The 20058-nt window shown below is 43.5% G+C and overlaps 1 protein-coding gene across 1 annotated transcript in view; it reads right to left on the reverse strand.

The window, feature by feature from the left end:
• The window catches only part of LOC138528217 (extracellular calcium-sensing receptor-like), a 165117-nt gene that overhangs the window by 94738 nt on the left and 50321 nt on the right, over window positions 1–20058 (reverse strand). Inside the window, exon 4 of the mRNA XM_069639673.1 lies at window positions 11527–11754. Within this exon, the coding sequence (XP_069495774.1) occupies window positions 11527–11754 (228 nt within the window). The remainder of the gene's footprint in view (window positions 1–11526; window positions 11755–20058) is intronic.

A 20058-nucleotide genomic window follows, 5' to 3' on the forward strand; every position in this document is an offset into this window, starting at 1 on the left:
AATAAACCAAAAGGCATGTCCAAAAGGACCTCATTTCTAAGGCCAAGAGAAGCTCTGATTCCAAGAAGAAGGCCCCCTGAGGCCCTTCCTCCTAAATTAGATTTAGCATTTTGGGAGTAGATATCAAAACCATCAACAACGGGGGGTGAAAGCAGCCAGGTTTCCTGTAGGAAATAACAGTCTGAGGCCCTAATCATATGTACTGTATCAGTATTCGTAAAAAGATGTAGATTACCCCTGGAATTCCAGAAGAGAAAAGTAAATTTGTTCGGGGCCATGACATTTGTGGACAGAGCAAGACTCTTAAGAGGAAACTCATTTCCACAGGCCTGAGGTAACCTGGGCTCAGTTTCTGGCGTTACCATTAAATCTGTGTGTGAATTGCCTCTGCTGAGGTTGTGGCGCTCTTTCCGGGTGATATACCATTGTAAGATTTCCCTATACTCTTCAGACTCTCCATATTTACCGGAGAGCTGACTGGATTGTAGCAGACTTACTTCAAAGCCTAGCTGCAATAGACCCTCTTTATGGGCCATTATTAATTCCAATACTACTCTTGATTTCAGAACAATGTTCATATCTACGCGGTCTTTAGATGAAAAGAAAATCCTTTCAATATCATAGCTGGAAATAAGTGAGAGAGAAGGAAGTTGATGAAATATTTTAGTATATTTCCCCGATTAAGACAAATAGACATATCCTGTCCCCAGAAACTAGTAAGTTGCAAAGTCTCCAGAGAGTCTTTAGCCTCCAAAGGTTGAGTTAGTGAGTCGGCTACATGTTTGGTAAATTTGCTTAAGGAATCAACTTCCATATCAGTACCCCTTGAACCCCTTAATATATTCCTATTTTGGGATACATGGGGTCCAGCAGGAAATCTTTCATGGCCGTTAGGAAAAGTCCTATATTGGGAGGTATGAGGCCCAACAGAAGATTCTTCAGGACCACTGAGAGAGCCCCCATTTGGTGGCTTTGATCGAACAAAGTTAAGAGAGTTAGGGACATAGAGATCTGCCACTGGTTTAAATCCCAAAGCACGCCCCCCAATAAGATATTCTGCATTGGGCAGGGAACCATCCAGGTTTCGGGGTGGTTGAGCATCTATAGAGGAAGAGCTAATTAAAGGGGCCCTGTCCAGAGATGAACCTGGAGTGGGAATAGTGTCCACCCCAATAAGTGGTTTTGTGCTAAAGAACTCCTGAAATAATAGTTTCACCTTGTCGAGGTTAACCAGATTCGCAGATATTGGATTAGTAATGGGTACAGAGTGAGTAGGATTAGAGCCGGGTGGAAGGTTGTCCGTGGCAGTTGAAGTTTCTATGTCCGGGGACGATGTCATCAAATTAGAGGGAGTTTGAGCATTTTCAATGATTGTAGCAATATTATTTGTAGGCTCCTGAGAGATTGGTGGTATTTTTGGAGGGCAGATAATATGCTTTTTCTCAGGCCGAACAACATTCTCCACCACCACAGGGGGAATACTGTCCTTTGGCACAGAATTATCTGGTAGTGATTCAGTCTGACTGGATGTAGTGGAAGTAATAGGTATTGAGATTGGTCTGGCAGAGGCGGGGGTCGCAGTTGGAATAGCAGTCAAAAGTACTGCTGGATCCACCGGAATTTTAACCCCCTTAGAAAGGGTAACATTTGTCGCACACAGAGGGGCACTTGGCAGGGCCAGATTTTTAAAAAATGTATTGGTAAGTGAATTTATTATTTTCATATTTTTCTGGTTTTTAGTTTTCTTTATTTGTTGATAAGGTTTTTCATTACCTATATGAGCAGAGCCCTTTACGTTTACTGTTTCTTAAGGTCAATATAGTCAGAGGACTTCCCCAGAGTGAGATAAGAGTTAGAATCTAGAGAAGAGGCAGCAATGTCACCCTTGAATGGTTTAGGCATTTCTAGTATCGTGCATCCACATGCCGACACCTGAGGAATAGAACCAACAGAATTGGCAGACAGCCCCTCTGGGACTTTTTCCACTGGGGGATTAATAGTCGCATTTATGTAACCTCTGACCAGATATTATCATAGAGACTCACAAAGGAGCTTAAGACAATATTCAGGGCAGAGACTGTGGGTTGAGTCAACTTTATTCTATCATCTGCCTCCTTAAGGGTATGATGCAGTATGGACTTGCTAACGTGTTCCTTTTTTATATCTGGAAGAAGACCACTTTCTCTGAGCCAATTTTGCTTCTCTGTATACTCATCAATAAAATTAGTGAGTACAGAGGGAGGACCAGCGTAAGAGGCGTCACAGTTTTGTTGGGTTACGTTATTTGTGTTAATAGAATTAGGTTCCAGCTCACTCTCAGATAATGCCTTATCCGCACACTCGATAATACTTATATCGTCAATATCATTATCTACAAGATCTTCAGTCTCCAATTTGTTTGCTACATCTGCCAGATGTATATGGTTCGGAGTAGCCACTATTAAAGCTGAATGCAGAGGTTTAATAAGGGCACTGGTGGCTGTCCTTTTTCCAAAGTAATTGGAGATTTTTTTCCCTTGAATAGGTTTACCCGGAGTGGCCAGATTGGATTTAGTTTTGGGAGTATAGGTCATTGCTTTAGTAAGTGGGGTTTTAAAGACTCTAGGCTTGACTCTGGGAGTGACAGCACTACTAGCAGGTAAAGCGGAAAGATTAACATGAATAGAGGAGGTATGTTTAACTAAACCGTCAGAGAAGGACATGTCCTGTGAAAGATTAGCGGGAGAAATACGATGGTTCCTGTTGCCCTCTAGTAGGGGAAATTCGGGAGCAACAATCTCCTTGGGGGCAAGAGGAAGTTCTGTAGAATTTGCACCACAGGCGTCTAACGTGGAGGCAGAGAGAAGCAGCTTTGTTTGTGGGGGCACGGGGGTTGGATGGGAAGTATTCACCATATTATTGTTCGAGTAGGCACAGGGCCAGTTGGTCGGTATCTTAATCTGGAAAAACACAGGTTAAAAAGGGTACTCACTCCTTTACAACAATACACTATATTGTTAAAAATGCACTGAATAGATAAGGTAGGAGAAAAAAGAACAAGAAAATCAGAAACTACCACAAATAGACATTAAGATGAGCTAAAAACAGATAAGCAGCCTGTCATAGAATCAGAGGATTAATAGGGAGGGAGGTATCCTAAAGTATTTTCCTTGAGAAAATAGTATAGAAGACTTGTAAACATAGTACAGAGTCTCGTAGTTCAGCGTAAATCTCCGGGAACACCCAGTCACCAGGTAAGGAATGCCCAACTGCTTAAGGAGCTGCCAGAGTCCGACTCTCCCCCTTATCCTAGTGATGTATAATAGTTAGTGCAAGTGTTGGTGTGGCGTAGCCCCCAGTATGAAGTAGCCAAACAGCAAAACAGAGGCTCCAGCCCTTACTGCCTCCAGGGCTTAACACCACAAGGGTGGTTGGGCCGGCAATAAATGCGGGTTACAGAGTCACGTGATCCGTCACGTGACCGCAATGAAGTCCGCCTCCTCCAGGAAGCGAGAAAGTCCAAGCAAGAGCTCTGCTCGCAGTGCACGGAACACGTGGCGTGCTGCAGGCAGGTAAGCCTTTCAACAGCAGTGCGCTCCTCACAAGATTTACAAAACACGCTGCTCGGGCGGTTGGGCCGGCAATAAATACGGGTTACAGAGTCACGTGACCCATCACGTGACCGTGGCGAACTCCGCCTCCTCCAGGAAGCGAGAAAGTCCCAGCAAGAGCTCTGCTCGCAGTGCAGGGAACACGTGGAGTCTGCAGGCAGGTAAGTGTTTCAACAGCAGTGCGCTCCTCACAAGATTTACAAAACACAGTTTTACTCACCTGTGAATTGGTTGTGCCTCTTTCCCAAATGTAATGCTGTTGGCTTCACTAGCCTTTTCTTTCAGAGAATATGTGTATAAGTTCCCCAACTGGATCTTGCAGCCCCTAACTTGATGTATAGCCTGTTTACAATAAGTCTGCCTTAGAGTTCACCTACCTGGAATAACTGTGAGTCATTCTTAAAGTGTAACATTGGGTTTTGCTTTCCCTGGTCTGTTTTATACAGATGGTAAAACAGTCTTAGGTTTATACATACCCTTAAGTTGCTGGTAGCTCCTTTAAAGAGTACATAGGTTTTCATTGCCTTCGGATAGCGGTGTACCATCCTAAAATAAGTTAAAGAGTTATTGCCTACCTCTATCTGTTTTTCACTGATATTAAAAGCAACTCTAATCGTGTATTGAGGCTCGGAGGTTAGCTATGGGGCAACACACTCACATTGGAAACAAGACGACATGGGGAAACACAGGTACGAACCCCGGATCACACTTAGAAACCTCTGGGTATTAAGTGCGTTATAAATAACCAATTATAATTATTGCATCCTTAGGTTTTATCTGCCTAGAATAGCTGTTTTGCCATTCTTAGAAAGTGTTGTTAGGTGTAGCTGACCTTGGTCTGTCCGGTGTATTCCAAATGCTCACCTTAGTCTGTGTTCCACTGATCTGAAAAGCAGCTGTAATTCATTATTACTCCAAAAGGTCTTACTCACCTGGTATAACAGTGTAATCCTGAATGTAGTTCTAGGTATATACTGTTCCTTGAATCTGTGATCCAGTATTCAGAAATGTATCCTGGTAACAGGGTTGGTTGATTAGGTGATTTCTTAACAGACTGTCACTGCATGACTGAAAGAGTCTACTACCCTTGACTTACTGTAAAGTAACCTAAAAGTAACTAATGGTTTGGCTCCCCATGAATAGATGTGGCCTGTACTAAAAGTGTTTAATGAGTTATGACTTCCCTAGAAATTCGGTTTGTTTTCTGAACAGGGTCTATGCTTTGGTCTGTGTACTTTAAAGCATAGTGTTGTGTTTTTATAATTGTGGTTATATATAATGTGATAGTATTTAATTACCCAAGATTTACCATGGCCTACTTGCACTTAAATAAACCCTTTCTTATTACAATACATAGTGTTTCAGTGTTTCTTTGGACCATATGTGTACTAGAAATTCTTTGTACTGATTCTACAGCCCTCGCTCCCTCCTAAAATAAATAAGCCTGGCTGCTCAGTCTACGCTACCCTGAAATCAGTTGGTATAGGCTTATGCTAATAGTGGATTATTGTACTGCCTCAGTTGAATGGGTTTACTACGCCCTTAGTTGGAATTGATAAAGGCTGTCCCAACAGTGGCACTGCCCTCAACTCTTACAGTGGACAGTAGCACTGTAGGGAAATTAACTCTTTGTTTCCAGAGGAAAGGTACCAAGCACTGCCTTCCACCGCATTGTGGCGCCTCTTGATGTTACATTGGGAGAGAGAATGTATCCCTCAAGTTCTGGGCAAGAACTTTGTAGTGGAGATAAGACCCCACGTTGCTTAAATTAAATTGCCTGGCCTACCGGAAATGCAGCATTAAAAAAACAACATTGGAAAACTGTTGAAATCACCAATTTGTGGTAACAGTAATAGGTTCACAGGTTGCTAGTTGTGGCTCAGGAGAGAGAGGTCACGAACTGGAAAACCCACCTGCCTCTCTCAGCCCTGTCCAATGTAACTATGTCCACAGATGAGCCCCCTTTGAAAGCGACATATTCTAATTTATCAAAATTCCCAGTCATGCAGTACAGAGAGGTGTGCTGCAATACTGTAACTAAGTGATTTATAACTTGCCTTCACCGGCTCCTTGTGAAGGGTGACAGCTAGACTAGCTGGGAAAAGCAAAGGACGCAAAGGATGACAAGGCTGGCACGCAGAGTGCAGTAACGCTAGAGCATGCCCGCCACGCCCACTCATGCTGGAAGCAATGGAAAGTGTGCTATCTGGCTATAACCCCTTCTTTGGGCTTCCCTATCTCACCTAGCCCCTCTGAAATCTGTATTCAATGATTCAATGCCTCTATTTGTGTCCTATTTCTCCCAGCTCCTTGTGACTCTATATCTACCCTCTTGGGGCTTTCCCTATCTCACCTAGCTCCTGTGAAATCTCTATTCAATGCCTCTATTCGTGTCCTCTTTCTCCCAGCTCCTTGTGACTCTATTTTGTCCTCCCTGGCTGATCTGGGATGGCCTTCTTTCCATCATCGTCTAAAATGTAATTTTCTGTGCTTAGTTTTCATATCTCTCCATGGCCTTGCACCTGCATACCTCTCTTCTCTGGTTTGACTGTATATTCCTTCTCGTTCCCTCCGCTCCTCTTCCCATTCCCTTCTTGCTGTTCCTCGTCCTCCCTGTGTTCAGTTTTCGCTTATTTTCTCTCCTTGCCCCTCTACACTGGAATGCTCTCCCCTTTTCTCTTTGTTCTATTTCTCTCTATTCTACTTTCCGGGTCTCTTTGAGATCTTATCTTCTTTCTTCTGGTTCACAAGGTTACTGTAAATACAGATGTCCTCTGTGTTTCCCATTTTATCTGCATTGTATTGTGCCGTGCTGTTCTCATGTGCAGCGCTTTGGTGTAAAGAGCTGTATAACAATCAAATAAATACAAATACAAATAATAGGGCGCAACTGTTTAAGTGGTTGAATCTGCAGACGGGCACTCCTATAGTAACTGTGAATATTGCTAACCCTTATCACTGTGCACACTGGACATAAGGAAACCTGCCACTGCTCTGCTGATCTGATATGGCGGACTCTGGGTAGAATGCAATGTGGACAGACTGCGCTGACTGTGCATGAAATAATTTAGCACTGTTCTCCTAACTGGGAATCTGGGCTTTTGTTATGGAGGAGAGGGAGAGAGGACCAACGATCACCGGAAGATTTAACTGTGGAAGCACGTGCAAACAGGAAGTGGCCGTGATGGCTGCGCGGAAAGTTGGCCGTTCAAAGCGCAGGGTTGCGCGGTTGTTGCTGACTGTGGGCTGGTGTGGGGGGCTCTCATTGGCAGTAGATAAGTCTTAAATGAGCATACAGGTAAGTGTTCTGCTTCCACTTACCCACATTTGAGATGTAAGTGCGGGTGGTAAGTGCTGTGGTTATCCTAGCCCTCGGGCCTGAAGGGCCTGCTAGAAGTTCTTGCACGTGAAGTTGTCTTTCTGGCTCGATATGGGGATGGGTCAGTGGCGGAGAACCTCAAGTCAGCCACTGCCTAGTGCACAAGGGTGACAATGGGACGATTAACGAGGATAGCAGTGGCAAAGTGTTAGAAAGCTCTAACAAAAAAAGAGGAACAACCTGCCCACAAAGCATTGGCATTCAAAGTACATCATGCAGATGTCATAATAATATGATGTAATGTGAAATGGCATTTGTAACGCACCTATACACCAGTGTTTCAAGGCGCGACGCGGCAAGGGAGGGGAAACAGAGGGAGGACAAAGACAACGATCTTACTAGGCCCAGTGACGTTGAGACTGCACAAGTGCAGGGGAGAGGGGATGGGAAAAGTGCAGAGGGGAGGAGGGTAAGTGCCAGACATGGGATCAAAAACAACAAGTAATGCGGCCAACAAGTGCAAAACAACAGGTTTTTAATAAGTGCAGGGCTGTAGGGTTGCAGTTACAGACCACAAGTGCAGGGGTTGCCAGGAGGCAGTGCAGGTGTGCAGCTGGGCGGCAGGGACTTGGTTGAGAGTTCAGAGGGTAACCAGGTGACCACTGAAGTATCAGACAGGAGAGGAAGTGAGAAGGCAGAAGCAGAGAGGAGTTTCTTGAGGAGCTTCCGGAACCAGAGATGGTTCTCCTCAAGTTTCAGAGAAGCAGAAAGGCTGTTCCAGAGGGAGGCACCAGCTGAAGAAAGAGATATTCCTCCAACTTGTTGTTTGGAGAAGCGACTGACCCTCAAGGAGTTGGAGGTGGAGGAGCGAGGAGCTCAAGTAGGAAGATATAGAAAACAAAACACTGTGGAAACTGTGATTAAATGTAGATGTTTACAAAAATAGACGTTAAAAAACATACTATTTTGCAGACAAGGACAGACGATTCAAAGTACATGGATGAACACTTGATAAACAATCAATACTCATTGAAATATGTTGTCATTTATAATAATAATGTATAGTTGTTCTTTTATAATGCGCTTAATACCAAAGAGGTTTTTAAGCACAGATCCGGGATTGGGACCGTTTTGCTTCTAAGACTAGCGCGTTGCCACTGAGCTATATCACCCGTGTCCTAGAAAAACCTGACCTCATTGCTGGGAGGAGCCTTTCTAAAGCCTCTGGGCAGCTTGAGTGTTCTACCCTCTAGTCTACCAATGCTCTGGATCTAAGGTATTCATGTGGGGCATCTTTAACACCAGGACATTGGCTCACACTTTGCCAAAAAAGCATGAATGTGCAGAGATGAGGGGCAAGGAGATACCAGCCAATGAAAGGATAAATGACAACTCTTTCTGGTGTATCTGCCAAATCTTTGGGAGATGGTGAAGGCATAATATTGATGTTATGTTCAACAATATGGCCATTGCAGGCAAGGAAAAAAGAATTCAAGGTCCAATTTAACTCCCAAATATAGTACGTATCCATATGATGCCAATACCTGACACGCGCCTAAACCAGGCTTCTCCAAGTAGGTACTCAAGAGCCCCTTACACACTATGTTTTCAGCATATGGACTGAGTCTGTAAATTGCTCCCATTGGCCTTATTTTTTTTTTTTTTTTTTTTTTTATTGAATATAGTTGTATTACAACAACTTTTTCAATTTTATACATGTTACAAAAATCCATTCTTGCTTAAGTAAAAACATTAAATCAATAAAACAAACGTTTACAATTACAACCATCTTCCAAATCAAGTTTTCACAATTTAAAAGTGTTGGTTAACATGGTGTATATCAATCATTCCAGGTTTAGAGATTTTAAAAAATTGATAGTAGCAATCCTTATACCCATACATTCAGTTGCAGCCAGAGCGACCCATCTATTACTTGGGTCTATTTGTGAAAAATACACAAAATATTTAGCAAAGTGCATATTTCTTAAACTCAAAAGTTTAGGGGCTGTGCACTCCAATAGTAAATGTTGCAAGGTTTCAACAATTGTTGTGTTTCGACAAAACCTGCACCAATTAAAGTCTGATGTGATTTGTCTCCTTCTTACTTTGACTTCCCTAGTGGGCCAGATGTTAAACCGCAGCCTCAGGATCTCAGATCTAATAGCAGAAGAAGGCGACAGGCACAAGTACGAGGCAATGTCTTTATAAGCTTTAGGACCAAATATTGCAGGATCAAAATCTCTATAGGTTAAACACTTTACTCGGGTCTCAATCCAGTCCATCATGTGGACTTTCTTCTTTGCTCTCTCTGGATGATCTAATAAAAGGCTCAAAGAAATATCGGCCTTTACCATAATAGAGAGAACATTTGAAGACCACTGTTTCGGGAACTTTTCTGCTGAGTTTAGTATGTAACTAGAGATGGCCGACAAGGCAGAATTGTCCTGTGTTGAAAGCAAACATTTACGCAATAAAGCGCATAGGCGCCAATTATGTTGGGCACTTAATGAGATTAAGCCCAATTCATAACGCATCATTGCCCCAGGAATACATTGCGGTCAATGCAAGATGGCTCGCCAAAATTTGGATTCTAAGCGATTAAGAAATCCAGTTGGTAAAATTTGCGTTTCCATGCCATAAAGAATAGTTGGGACAACATTTTGATTCCAAAACAGAAGAGCTGCTTTGAGTGTGAATTTGCCATACTTAGATACAATTATTTGGGTCTGACAAATTGCCATGATTAGCTTTTGTTTAATTTTATTCAGCTGTGAGTCTGCAATGGGACAACCATCAAAAATAACACCCAAATAGACATAATTTGGAACTATCTTTATGGGGGTTGTCTCAATTTGCCACTCTAAAAGATGCTTGCGTAAACCTTTAGGGATAAACGTAACAATCTGAGTTTTAGCAGTATTTACAAATAATTCATTTTCTTTGAAATAGCTGCAAAGTACTGACAGAAGATTACGTAGGCCACTGGGAGTTTTTGACACAAGAACAAGGTCATCTGCATACCATAATGCACTAATTTTAACACCATTCAGTATTGGAGCGTCAGCCGCTATTTTAGTAAAGATCCAGCGAACATCGTTAATAAAAAAGTTGAACAAGGCTGACGCTAAGCTGCATCCTTGTTTTAACCCTCTGTACGTATAAACAGGCGATGACAAAAGACCTTCAGCATTTAATCTTACAAAGATCTTGGTTTTTGAATGTAATGCAAAAATGATGTCTATAAGAGTGGGGGGACATTCCGCTTTGATTAACTTGTTGATAAGTTTAGGTCTTGAAACCGAATCAAAAGCGGAATGTAAGTCCACAAATGCAAAATATCTAGGCTGTCTCTTACACTGGGCTTGTTGTCGGATAGCATTTAAAGTTAGTAAATTAACACTAGTGCCCAGACCAGCCACAAAACCAGTTTGTGCTGGATCACGTTGACAGGTTGCCGATGCCCAAAGAACAAAATCTCTTAATACTAACTTGGTAAACAGCTTCCCCGGGGCGTCCAATAACGCTATCGGACGATAGCTTTTAGCGTCCATGCGATCACCCTTCTTATAAATAGGGATAATCACGGACGAGCGCCAAGAGTCTGGTAAACATTTGGTGTGTAAGATGTGCTGAAATGCATTGTTGAGGATTAGAGCCCATTCATTTATGTTTTGTTTAAACATCCAGTTAGTAAGACCGTCAAGGCCTGCTGCTCTTGACGAAGACGCTGTTTTAATAAGGGACTGGATGATATTTTCAGTACATTGCAGCTCCCAACATCTTGCAGTACTGCCATTGTAAATATAGCTACTCATCTTAGGATCGTCATATAAAGTGTTAAAGTGTTTAATCCACACATCTTCATGAACACCATTAAGTTGGAAATACGCTTGTGGAGCCGTGCCACATTTGTTTAGCAGTTCCCAGATCAAACCAGAGTTTTTATTACGGCATGTTTGTAAAAACCTTTCACTATCTAGTTGGTATAGTGCAGCTTTCCATTGGCCTTATTACGAGGTTGGTGGTAACCCGCTGGTGCGACCGGCGGGTTGCCGCAGGCCACATAGCACCGGATCCACCGCCTGGCTTCCCGCTGCCACTGGGACATTACAAGTCCTAGCGGAGGGGGAAGTCAGGTGGCAGATCTTGTAAGTCCCATGGGAATGGGGACTCGGAAGCTCCGGTACCATCGCTGATGGTGCTTCCATGGAAACTCTGCCTGCCAGGGCCATTGTTCCCACCAGGGTCAGACCTGCCGGGCGTAGAGGCCCTGGCAGTCAGACTCGTAGTGTGGCAGTCTGGAAACAAGGGTGTCGGTAAGCATACCGGCACCCTTCTTTCCAGACCGCCACACATGTAATGATTCAAATGTCTTTCATGTGAATATTCTGATAATATACTTTGAATATACAAAGCATTTACATCTGCCAAAACTATTGACTTTATAAATGCTTGTTTTTGAAGTTTGGTGCCTTGGAAGATAAACAAAAAGATTAACGCAATCAGCTGTACAAAAAAAGAAAAAAAATAGAGTTTTTTTTGTTTGCTTTTGTTTTTTACATATATATCCTTTAATTTGCCTCTTCCAACCAAACAGACGACGGACTCTGGCCTTACCTTAGAGGATCCGTCACTCCAGAGGATGGCGCCAGAGCTGATTATGATGTCTTCGCCATTTTCTGCTGCTGGGTCTATCTTGCCCACTTTTACCAAGTTGAATTGCTCGTCTGGAGTTATCTGCACATTCAGGATGTCATACGCCGCGGGGGCGTCTCCGTTGACATCAAATGATATTTCATTCCCAGTTCGACTCTTAAAGTGGAGACTTTTCAGATAGTGAAGAATCTGATGATACAATACAATACCACATGAAGCTTAATGAGTGCAACAGCACCACACTGGGTACCATGTTAATAATCTGAGCATTAATCAACGTTTCACTATTGTGTCCTTATTTCCTCTTTCACCACACATGACACTAGAATCTACCTGTGTAACTTAACAGGGGGTGGAGGGGATTGCTGGAATAATGCCCTCCTGATTTCTTGCATTTACTTCTTTCATTTCCCATATAGATGTTCCACTTTTAGTACTTAGTGAGTTCGTATTATGTGCTATAGTGGTTCCACCTGTACCATGAGGACATACAGAAGACCATAAAGGTTTGGTGAACAGTATGCAACACCCAATTTCCAATGATAAAGGTCTATACCAGAATTATATACTACACATTTTAATTTGTTCAAGCCTTGATTCTACATTATCAACCTAGGAGCATGGGGGCACCAATCAGCTGGCGTATAACGTAGGGTGTTTCTTGGTATAGGCTCCTCTTCACTGCATTCCATTCTGTGCTCTGCCACAGCAGCCACTTTTTCCTATACCATCTCTCACTGTCTCTTCCTGGACCTCCCTCCTAACTTATGCAACAGGTGTGGCCTTTTGCACCCACACCCCTCTCATGGTTCTCAGCTCTCTCTCCTGGTGCTCTGGATAGCTCCTTCCTTGCTCACTCATGCTCACAGTGCCTACTCACCTGTGGCCATGATGCAAACATCCGGTGCAAGTGCCTCCTCCTCGCACTTCCTATTGTTCTTATTGTTATTTATCTCTCTGATCCTCAGCCATTTTTTTTTAAGTTTTCAAGATTTTTTTAAAATTCAGATCCAAGTAATAAACAAACCAATATTATGAAGATAGTCAAGAAACGATAATTAGTTAAAAATGATACAAAATCCATACTAACAGAAATGTTTAAGAATGGGTAATGAAATAGAAGCATATGAAAATATTGAAACAGTGATCAATATACGTGACGTGCAGATTGGGAATTCGGGTTTAATAGAATAAAGGAAGAAAGAAAAAAAAAGACATGTGGGTGTATATATACAAAATTATTATAAATCTATGTGAAACAACGAAACTCATCCAACAAAAGAAAAATAATGAGTACATTCAACATTTTTCCAAATAAACCTTGACTTAATTAAGTATTAATATAATTTAAATAGTTAACAAAAATAAGCCACTTTTTTCATGTTTGATAGAAAGAGACAGTGAATTAACGATACATTTCTCCATTATATGTACATCACACATGTAGTTCCACCATCCTTTAATAGATATCCTTCCAAAGTATTTTCCAATTAGATGTTATTAACCATATTGCAATAAGAATAAACAAATAAAAAATAACAAACAATTACTTCATTTCCTTAGCATTGAAGGCGAGACTTTCCAAAAGGATATTAGTTAGCGTTAAAGGAATGGCAATCTAGAAAATACATTGGAGGAAATTCCAAACTTGAATCCAAAATGGTTTCAGCAAAGAGCATTAAAAAACATATGTTTAAAGGATGGCTGATATACAAGACCAATGTAGGTCATTGTCAGCTATTTTGGATTTGAATAGTTTTAAGGTGGTAATAAATGCTCTATGTATGCAGTAATATAAGAGTTAAATTTGATTATACCAATAGCAACTTAATTTTGGTCGAAGTCATAGACCACATTTCATCATCAAATGTTGTCCCACAGTCTTCTTCCAATATCAATTATGATGACAATTTAACATTAGCAGATCTTCCCCTTTTAAGAATTTTATAAAAATTGGACAGCTTTTAAGTTATGAAGAGTTTAGTAAGCAATGTAGTCTAATACGGCCTATAACAAGCTTATTAATATCATCCCTACTCATAGAATCCAAACAAGCATTTACTAAATTTCTATAATTCTTGGAACTAAACCCTGGGAAATCAAATTTGATATTAAATTCCTCTGATGTGAGGATACCTCCTCCAGTAATACTTTGATTTGTGAATTTAACTCCTTTATTTATCCAAGTTTTCCAAAGTATAGGTCTATTATGTATAGTTATGTTTTTATTACGCCATATAAAAGGAGGTAAGGCTTTGGGAGGTTATCAGTTTGGTAAAAAAGGAATTCTCACAAACAAGAATCATTGTTTTGGAGAAACCCCTTTTAGATCCATTAAACTAATATATTGAAGCACTAAGTATTTTTCTACCATCAACCACCTGGGTACATTTATTTGTTCATTAATTAAGATCCAACTTTGAGCCTGTTTTAAGATAAAGGGCTTATGATAATTCCTGAAATTCGGAAATCCTACACCCCACTAGCATAAGTACTTCTACGTTCATTGCTCGCAATTCTGTTCCTTTTCTTGGGACCCCTTAAGAAGTCAGTAAGTAACTTATTAATAGATTTTAAAAAGGAGGCTGGTAAATGAATATGAAGCATTTGAAAATATTATAATATAATAACAAAATTTTAATGGCTTCCAATCTATCCAGGAAGATAAAAACAACGGTGGCCAAGAAGCAACAGAGTCAAGCAGTTTCGATTTCAAACTTTGTAAATTTGTTTTGATTATTTCAGAGAGCATGACAGCAATTGAAATACCTAAATATTCAATAGAATTAGGACACCATTTGAGGCCAGAATTGATTAAATCTTGTTTAACACATAAAGAATTAAGCACAAGCATTTCAGATTTGTCTTTATTTAAAAGAGAGGCTTTGCAGAAATGAAAAAGCTGCCATTTTATTTTGTTCGATGAGAGAGATCACCAGAGTTATGATGGGAATAACCGGGCTTTCCCAAAAACTAAAAGTGGAACAAAGGCTTTTTGGAGGAGGAACAGGTATAAAATGGCATAAGGCTAGAGGTTATTGCATAATCAGGTTTATCCTGTGGATAACTGGGGTTAAACTAGAAAACTGGATCAGGAATGAAAGTGCATTACTCAAAAATAACTGCAGTAATTTGCAGGCGTTTACAGATAACCTAGGTTATTTGTAGTACATTGCCAATATGACTGCGGTTATGGGGACACATTTTTTTTAAAAAAAAGAGTTAAAGAAATTAGATTAATACAGGAAAAAGAGGAATTTTACAGCTACAATGAGGTGGGGGTAACATTGCACCATTCGCCCCACGGCTAGTGGGTCCCACCGAAACCTATTGGTGCAACGAGTCAAGGGGTGCAATATGGAAATTGGAAAAAAAGTCAAAAGCCGTGGCTAGTGTGCCCAAAGGACATGGCTGTGGCCAGCTAGAGGGTCCAAAAGAAACAGATTGGGGGAACATGTACAGTGGACACAGCCAAAGGCCATGGCTAGTTGACTGATAGTGTTTTCAAATATACAATGGGCACGGCCAAAGGCTGTGCTCACTAGCTAGGGCCAAAGGACCTGTCTAGTGGGCCTGAAAGACATATATAGTGGCCCCAGCCAAAGGTTTTGAACCTCCATCCAAGAAATGTCCCCAAAAACCCAAAGGGAGATTCCAGACCCATAGTAGGCCAACTCCCACTGGACGGCAGAGTGTGGGAGACTCTAGTACTAAGGCCCCACACCATCAACAATCAGTGTGGTCATTCGACACATAAGAAGGGTGAGGCTGCCTGCAAATGGAAACCTATGCAGGCCATTGTGACTGATGGTTCCCTCGAGGAGAAGGCCAACATCAATGTGGGCATCTTAACAGTTGCAGTCCCACTAGGCGAGGGAATTTCCAAGAGTTCTCTCACTCTGAGTGAGGATGGTACCAGGTCCTTTGAGGGTGGACCCAGTACCTGCCAAGACTCAGATATCTCTAGAAAAAGCTTTCTTGTGTGGCACTGCTTCTAGAGTCACAACTTTCCAGCCGCTGGTGAAGGTAGGGCAGTACATCCTAATACAAACCTGCAGGTAATAGAGTTTGACGGTCTGAGTTACTGCCGCTTGGAATTGGTAGGGCTTAGTTGGATGGGTGCCCTGTCCCTTCACCATGTGCAGTCATGGTCTCCATTCCAGTAGGATGTTGTTAGGTAATTACCTCCCAGACCTAGATGTAGTCACAGCAGTTACCAGAGCAGAAGCTCTGGAAGCAGCAAAGGAGGTAGCGCTCGAGGGCTGCAGGCCTTAAACCTCCCCACCCAGAGGTTGAAAGGGACCTGTGTTCTGGGTAGCTCCACATCCAAGCCTAAAGTGCACTGAAGCACATACTCTTATGAGAGAGGACCCAGTGGCCACTGAGATGAAGATTATGTTAACACCAGGTTCAGTGATGTTAGGGTTGTCTACTGCCATAGAAAAGGAAAACAACATGGTGGACAGGGTAGTTTCTAGCCTGAAGGATTTTCGTGTACTGAGTGAGTTTTCTTCAGCTTGAGTCCCAGGTCAGGTGGACTATTGCATGGGGCGGCAGAACTGCTCCACTCTAAATGGTCGCTTGAGCCAGCCCATGGAGCAGGTGCGAGCAGAGGTCCTAAACTACTCCAACACCAGGAACAGGTGCAGAGTGAATGCCATAGCCTATTCCAGAAACAGGAGGGTTCCTCAGTTGGTGTATATTAGAGACTGGTCCCCTGAGGCACCTATTCTGGCGAGAGAGGGCTCAGCAGCCACTGAGGTGATTATTGTGTTAGCACCATGTTCAGTGATCCCATGGTTGCCTACTGGCATAGGAAAGGAACCTGAGATGGTGGATAGGTACGCTCCAGACCTGACTAGCCTGTCAGAAGTGAATGAGCTGTATTCAGCTGGTCAGGCTAGCTTTTGCAGGTACTGAGAAGTTGTACCACCCTAGTGAGTAAGCTGATGCAGACAGAGAGGCAGGCACTGGGTGGCGGCTCCGATCCGCTCCAAAAAGTGGCAGAATCACAGAGTGAAAGCCATGGCCTCTCCCAGAGCCAGGAACTGGTGCAAGGTGAAAGCCTTGGCAAGTTCAGTGCAAAGTAGCCAAGAGTTCAGGGGCAGAGCACAGTCATGAGTTGGTTGTTCACTCAGGCCTTGTCAGGGCTAGGGCTGGTGGGGGTACTGAAGGGGTGGTAGGCGGCCTATTTAGGTGCAGGTCACTTCCCACACAGTACTCCAGGCGTGTTCTTCATCCCTTTTATAGATTCTTGGCTCAGGGACGAAGAACAGCCAGAGTACTACAATTCCCAGCAGGCCGTGCACAGCACAGGCCTGCTGGGGTGAAGACAGCCACGCCCGCGCCAACGCGCATGTACGGACCGCGCCCGAAACCCACCCTTGCAATTCCGGCCAGCAGAGAGGAAGGATGTGCAAATCCAGAGCTCCTGTCGGCAAGCCTACGCGGGGCACGCCTGCTGCCTGCAAACTCACCCCAGGCCCCACGTGACTAACAAGATAAGTACATTTTCCATAGTGCGCACTCCAGTCGCATTTCGTAACCGAAGGTGCAACTTGAACGAAACTATGTTCTCCAGTAGTAACATTTTCCTTGCTTTTGCAGTGCTAATGAGGTTGTGAATGCCGTAGAAGCCAAACAACACGAAAAGGCCAGAAGACTTATCCAGCAGCACCGAAGCTAAGTGAATTTATAGTTTAGTTGTGAAAGGGGCACGTACTGTAGTGTAAAAGTTTACTCTTTCCTGCATGAAGTAATGCCGGTGTTGTTTCCTACATGATGTAATGCGGGGGTTGTGTTTACAGGACTGAATGCAAAAGGTACATAAAATTGGTTCAGGGCTCCAGTACAAAGGCCTGCTTCCTTTCTGGCATATAGTGTGAAAGTAAGTGAGTGCAGGAGTGTGAGGGTGGAGAATTCCGGATTCAGGAGCTGGAGCTGAGGAGCATGTGAACCTAATCTTCCCCGATCCTATCCACAACTTCTACCTCACTCTCTTCCCGGTCTTCCTAATCACCCCTACCTATCCATCCAACTGACCCTAACCCTCTTTCCCCAAAGGGTCAAGGTGGCCTGTGTTAACCACCTCCAGACCTAACGGGGAGGGAGGTGTTTGTGCTACGTTTGTACTGCCTCTGCGCCAAGAAGAAGCAAGTCGTGACAGAATTGCAAGCCCAAGTATTTATTGGGCGCCCAGGCAGCACAACCATGGCAGACGTTGTAACCCTTCTCCAAGAGCTAAAAGCCGAATTGGCAGCAACCCAGCAGGACTACCAGACCTTGGCGGGTCAGGTTCATACCCTTACAATCCAAAATCAAGCCCAAGCAGCCCCATTGCCTAGGCCACCTCCTCCAATCCCGGTTCAGGTACAGGTAGCCACTGAGCCTCTGTTACCCTTAGCAGCACCCGAGAGATACCATGGTCACTGCCAGAACTTCAACCAATTTATTATGCAATGCCAGTTGCATTTCTTAACCAAGCCGGCTGTGTTCCATACTGCACAGGCCCGCACCGCGTTTGTGATCTCCTACCTCAGTGGGGATGCAGCGTCATGGGCCACACCATTAGTCCGCAAAGACGATGCCCTGCTATATAGCTGGGACACTTTTCTTGAGGAATTCGGAAAGATTTTCAATAGAAGGGTGGCAACCTTACTCAAAGACAGAGAACTGTTAACAATAAAGCAAGGAGGTAGAGATCTGGTTTCCTATGTAACAGCATTCAAACGGCTGGCCATGGAAACGGACTGGCCACAAGAAAAAAGAATGGCCTTGTTCTATCAAGGTTTAAGGGAGGACTTAAAATATCTTGTGGTCCAAGTAGACCCCCAACCAGAAGATTGTTCCACAATGATAGATCTAGCCCTCAGGCTGGACCAAAGGCAGAGCGAATGGCGGCAGGACAAGCGAAGATGGGAAAACAAGCCAATCGTAAGACTGGATCAACAAAAGTCAACCAGAATGGCAGAGAAAAGGACTGAGGAACCCATGCAAATTGGTACAGTTCGGGGACCTCTGACCAAGGAGGAGATGGACAAGAGGCAAAGAGACAAATTGTGTCTTTAATATGGAAAAGCAGGGCACTTTGTGCGAGAATGTCCAAATAAGCCGGCCAAAGGAGGGTCTCGGGAAATGAGAAAGCTCGCCTGTGAGGGTGGCAGGAGCGAGCGGAGCTGAAAACACCTCACAGATATTGGCAAATGTTCATACTACTCTAGCAGCTTATATTACCGTAACCGGTTATTTACGTTGGCAGGAAAAACAGGTACCAGTCACTCTAATGGTGGATTCTGGCGCCACAGGTATTTTCGTGGACACTCAGTTGGCCCTAAAGTTGGGACTTCCGTTGAGTTCTAAGGCACTTCCTGAGGAAGTGAAGTCTGTGGACGGATCTCCATTAATCTCTGGACCAGTGACTCAGCTAACCGAACCTTTACATTTGAAGGGTTGGTACCACACAACAGGAAGTCATCGGCTTTGACGTGATAGCAGCCCCTCAATTCGGGTTCATCTTGGGATTGACCTGGCTGAAACTCCACAATCCGACGGTGGACTGGAACGCTGGTTCAATTACATTGGGCGCCACCTTTTGTCAAAAACACTGTTTAGTGTCCGTATCGCAGTCTATTTCACATTACGTGGGAGGAAGTGCACTCATGGAATTGCCCAATGAGTATAAAGAATATTGTGATGTTTTCAGCAAAGCCGCAGCAGAAACCCTACCCCGCACTGACCATTTGACTGCGGATTGATCTGGAAGCAGGTGCAGTGGTTCCCTGCAGTCGAATATACGCTCTCACTGAAGGGGAGAACAGGTATCTGAAAGACAACATAGAAACAAACCTGGAAAACGGCTGCATTGAGCACTCCACGTCCCCAGTCTCCTGCCCTTTGTTCTTCGTTCCAAAAAAGACAGGGTACCTGAGAGCGTGTATTGACTACAGGGCGATTAACAAAATGACCATCACAAATCGTTATCCCCTGCCTTTGATCCCAGTGTTGTTGGACCAGGTGTGAGGGTCAACAATATATACGAAGTTGGACCTTCGAGGGGCCTACCATCTGGTGAGAGTACGCAGCGGGGACAAGTGGAAAATGGCATTCCGGACCAGGTTTGGCCTGTACGAATATCAGGTCATGCCGTTCGGGCTTTGCAACGCCGCAGCAGCGTTCCAGCACTTCCTTGACGAAGTACTCTGCAGGTACCTGGACGTGTTCGCGGTGGTCTACATCGATGACATCTTGATTTACCCCCAGAATCTGGAGGACCACCAAAAACACGTCCGGGCAGTCCTACAAAGGCTACGAGAACACCACCTCCATGCCAAAATCGAGAAATGTGAGTTCCATCAGTCTACAGTAGAATTTCTTGGGTTTGTTTTGTCACCTCAGGAGTCACCATGGACAAGAAGAAGGTGCAGTCCATTTTAGATTGGCCTTCGTCAAGGTCTGTGAAGGATATCCAATCCGGTCTCGGCTTTGCCAATTTTT

Source organism: Ambystoma mexicanum, chromosome 7q (genome assembly GCF_040938575.1).
Source record: "Ambystoma mexicanum isolate Mex_15411 chromosome 7q, UKY_AmexF1_1, whole genome shotgun sequence".
NCBI classification, from domain to species: domain Eukaryota; kingdom Metazoa; phylum Chordata; class Amphibia; order Caudata; family Ambystomatidae; genus Ambystoma; species Ambystoma mexicanum.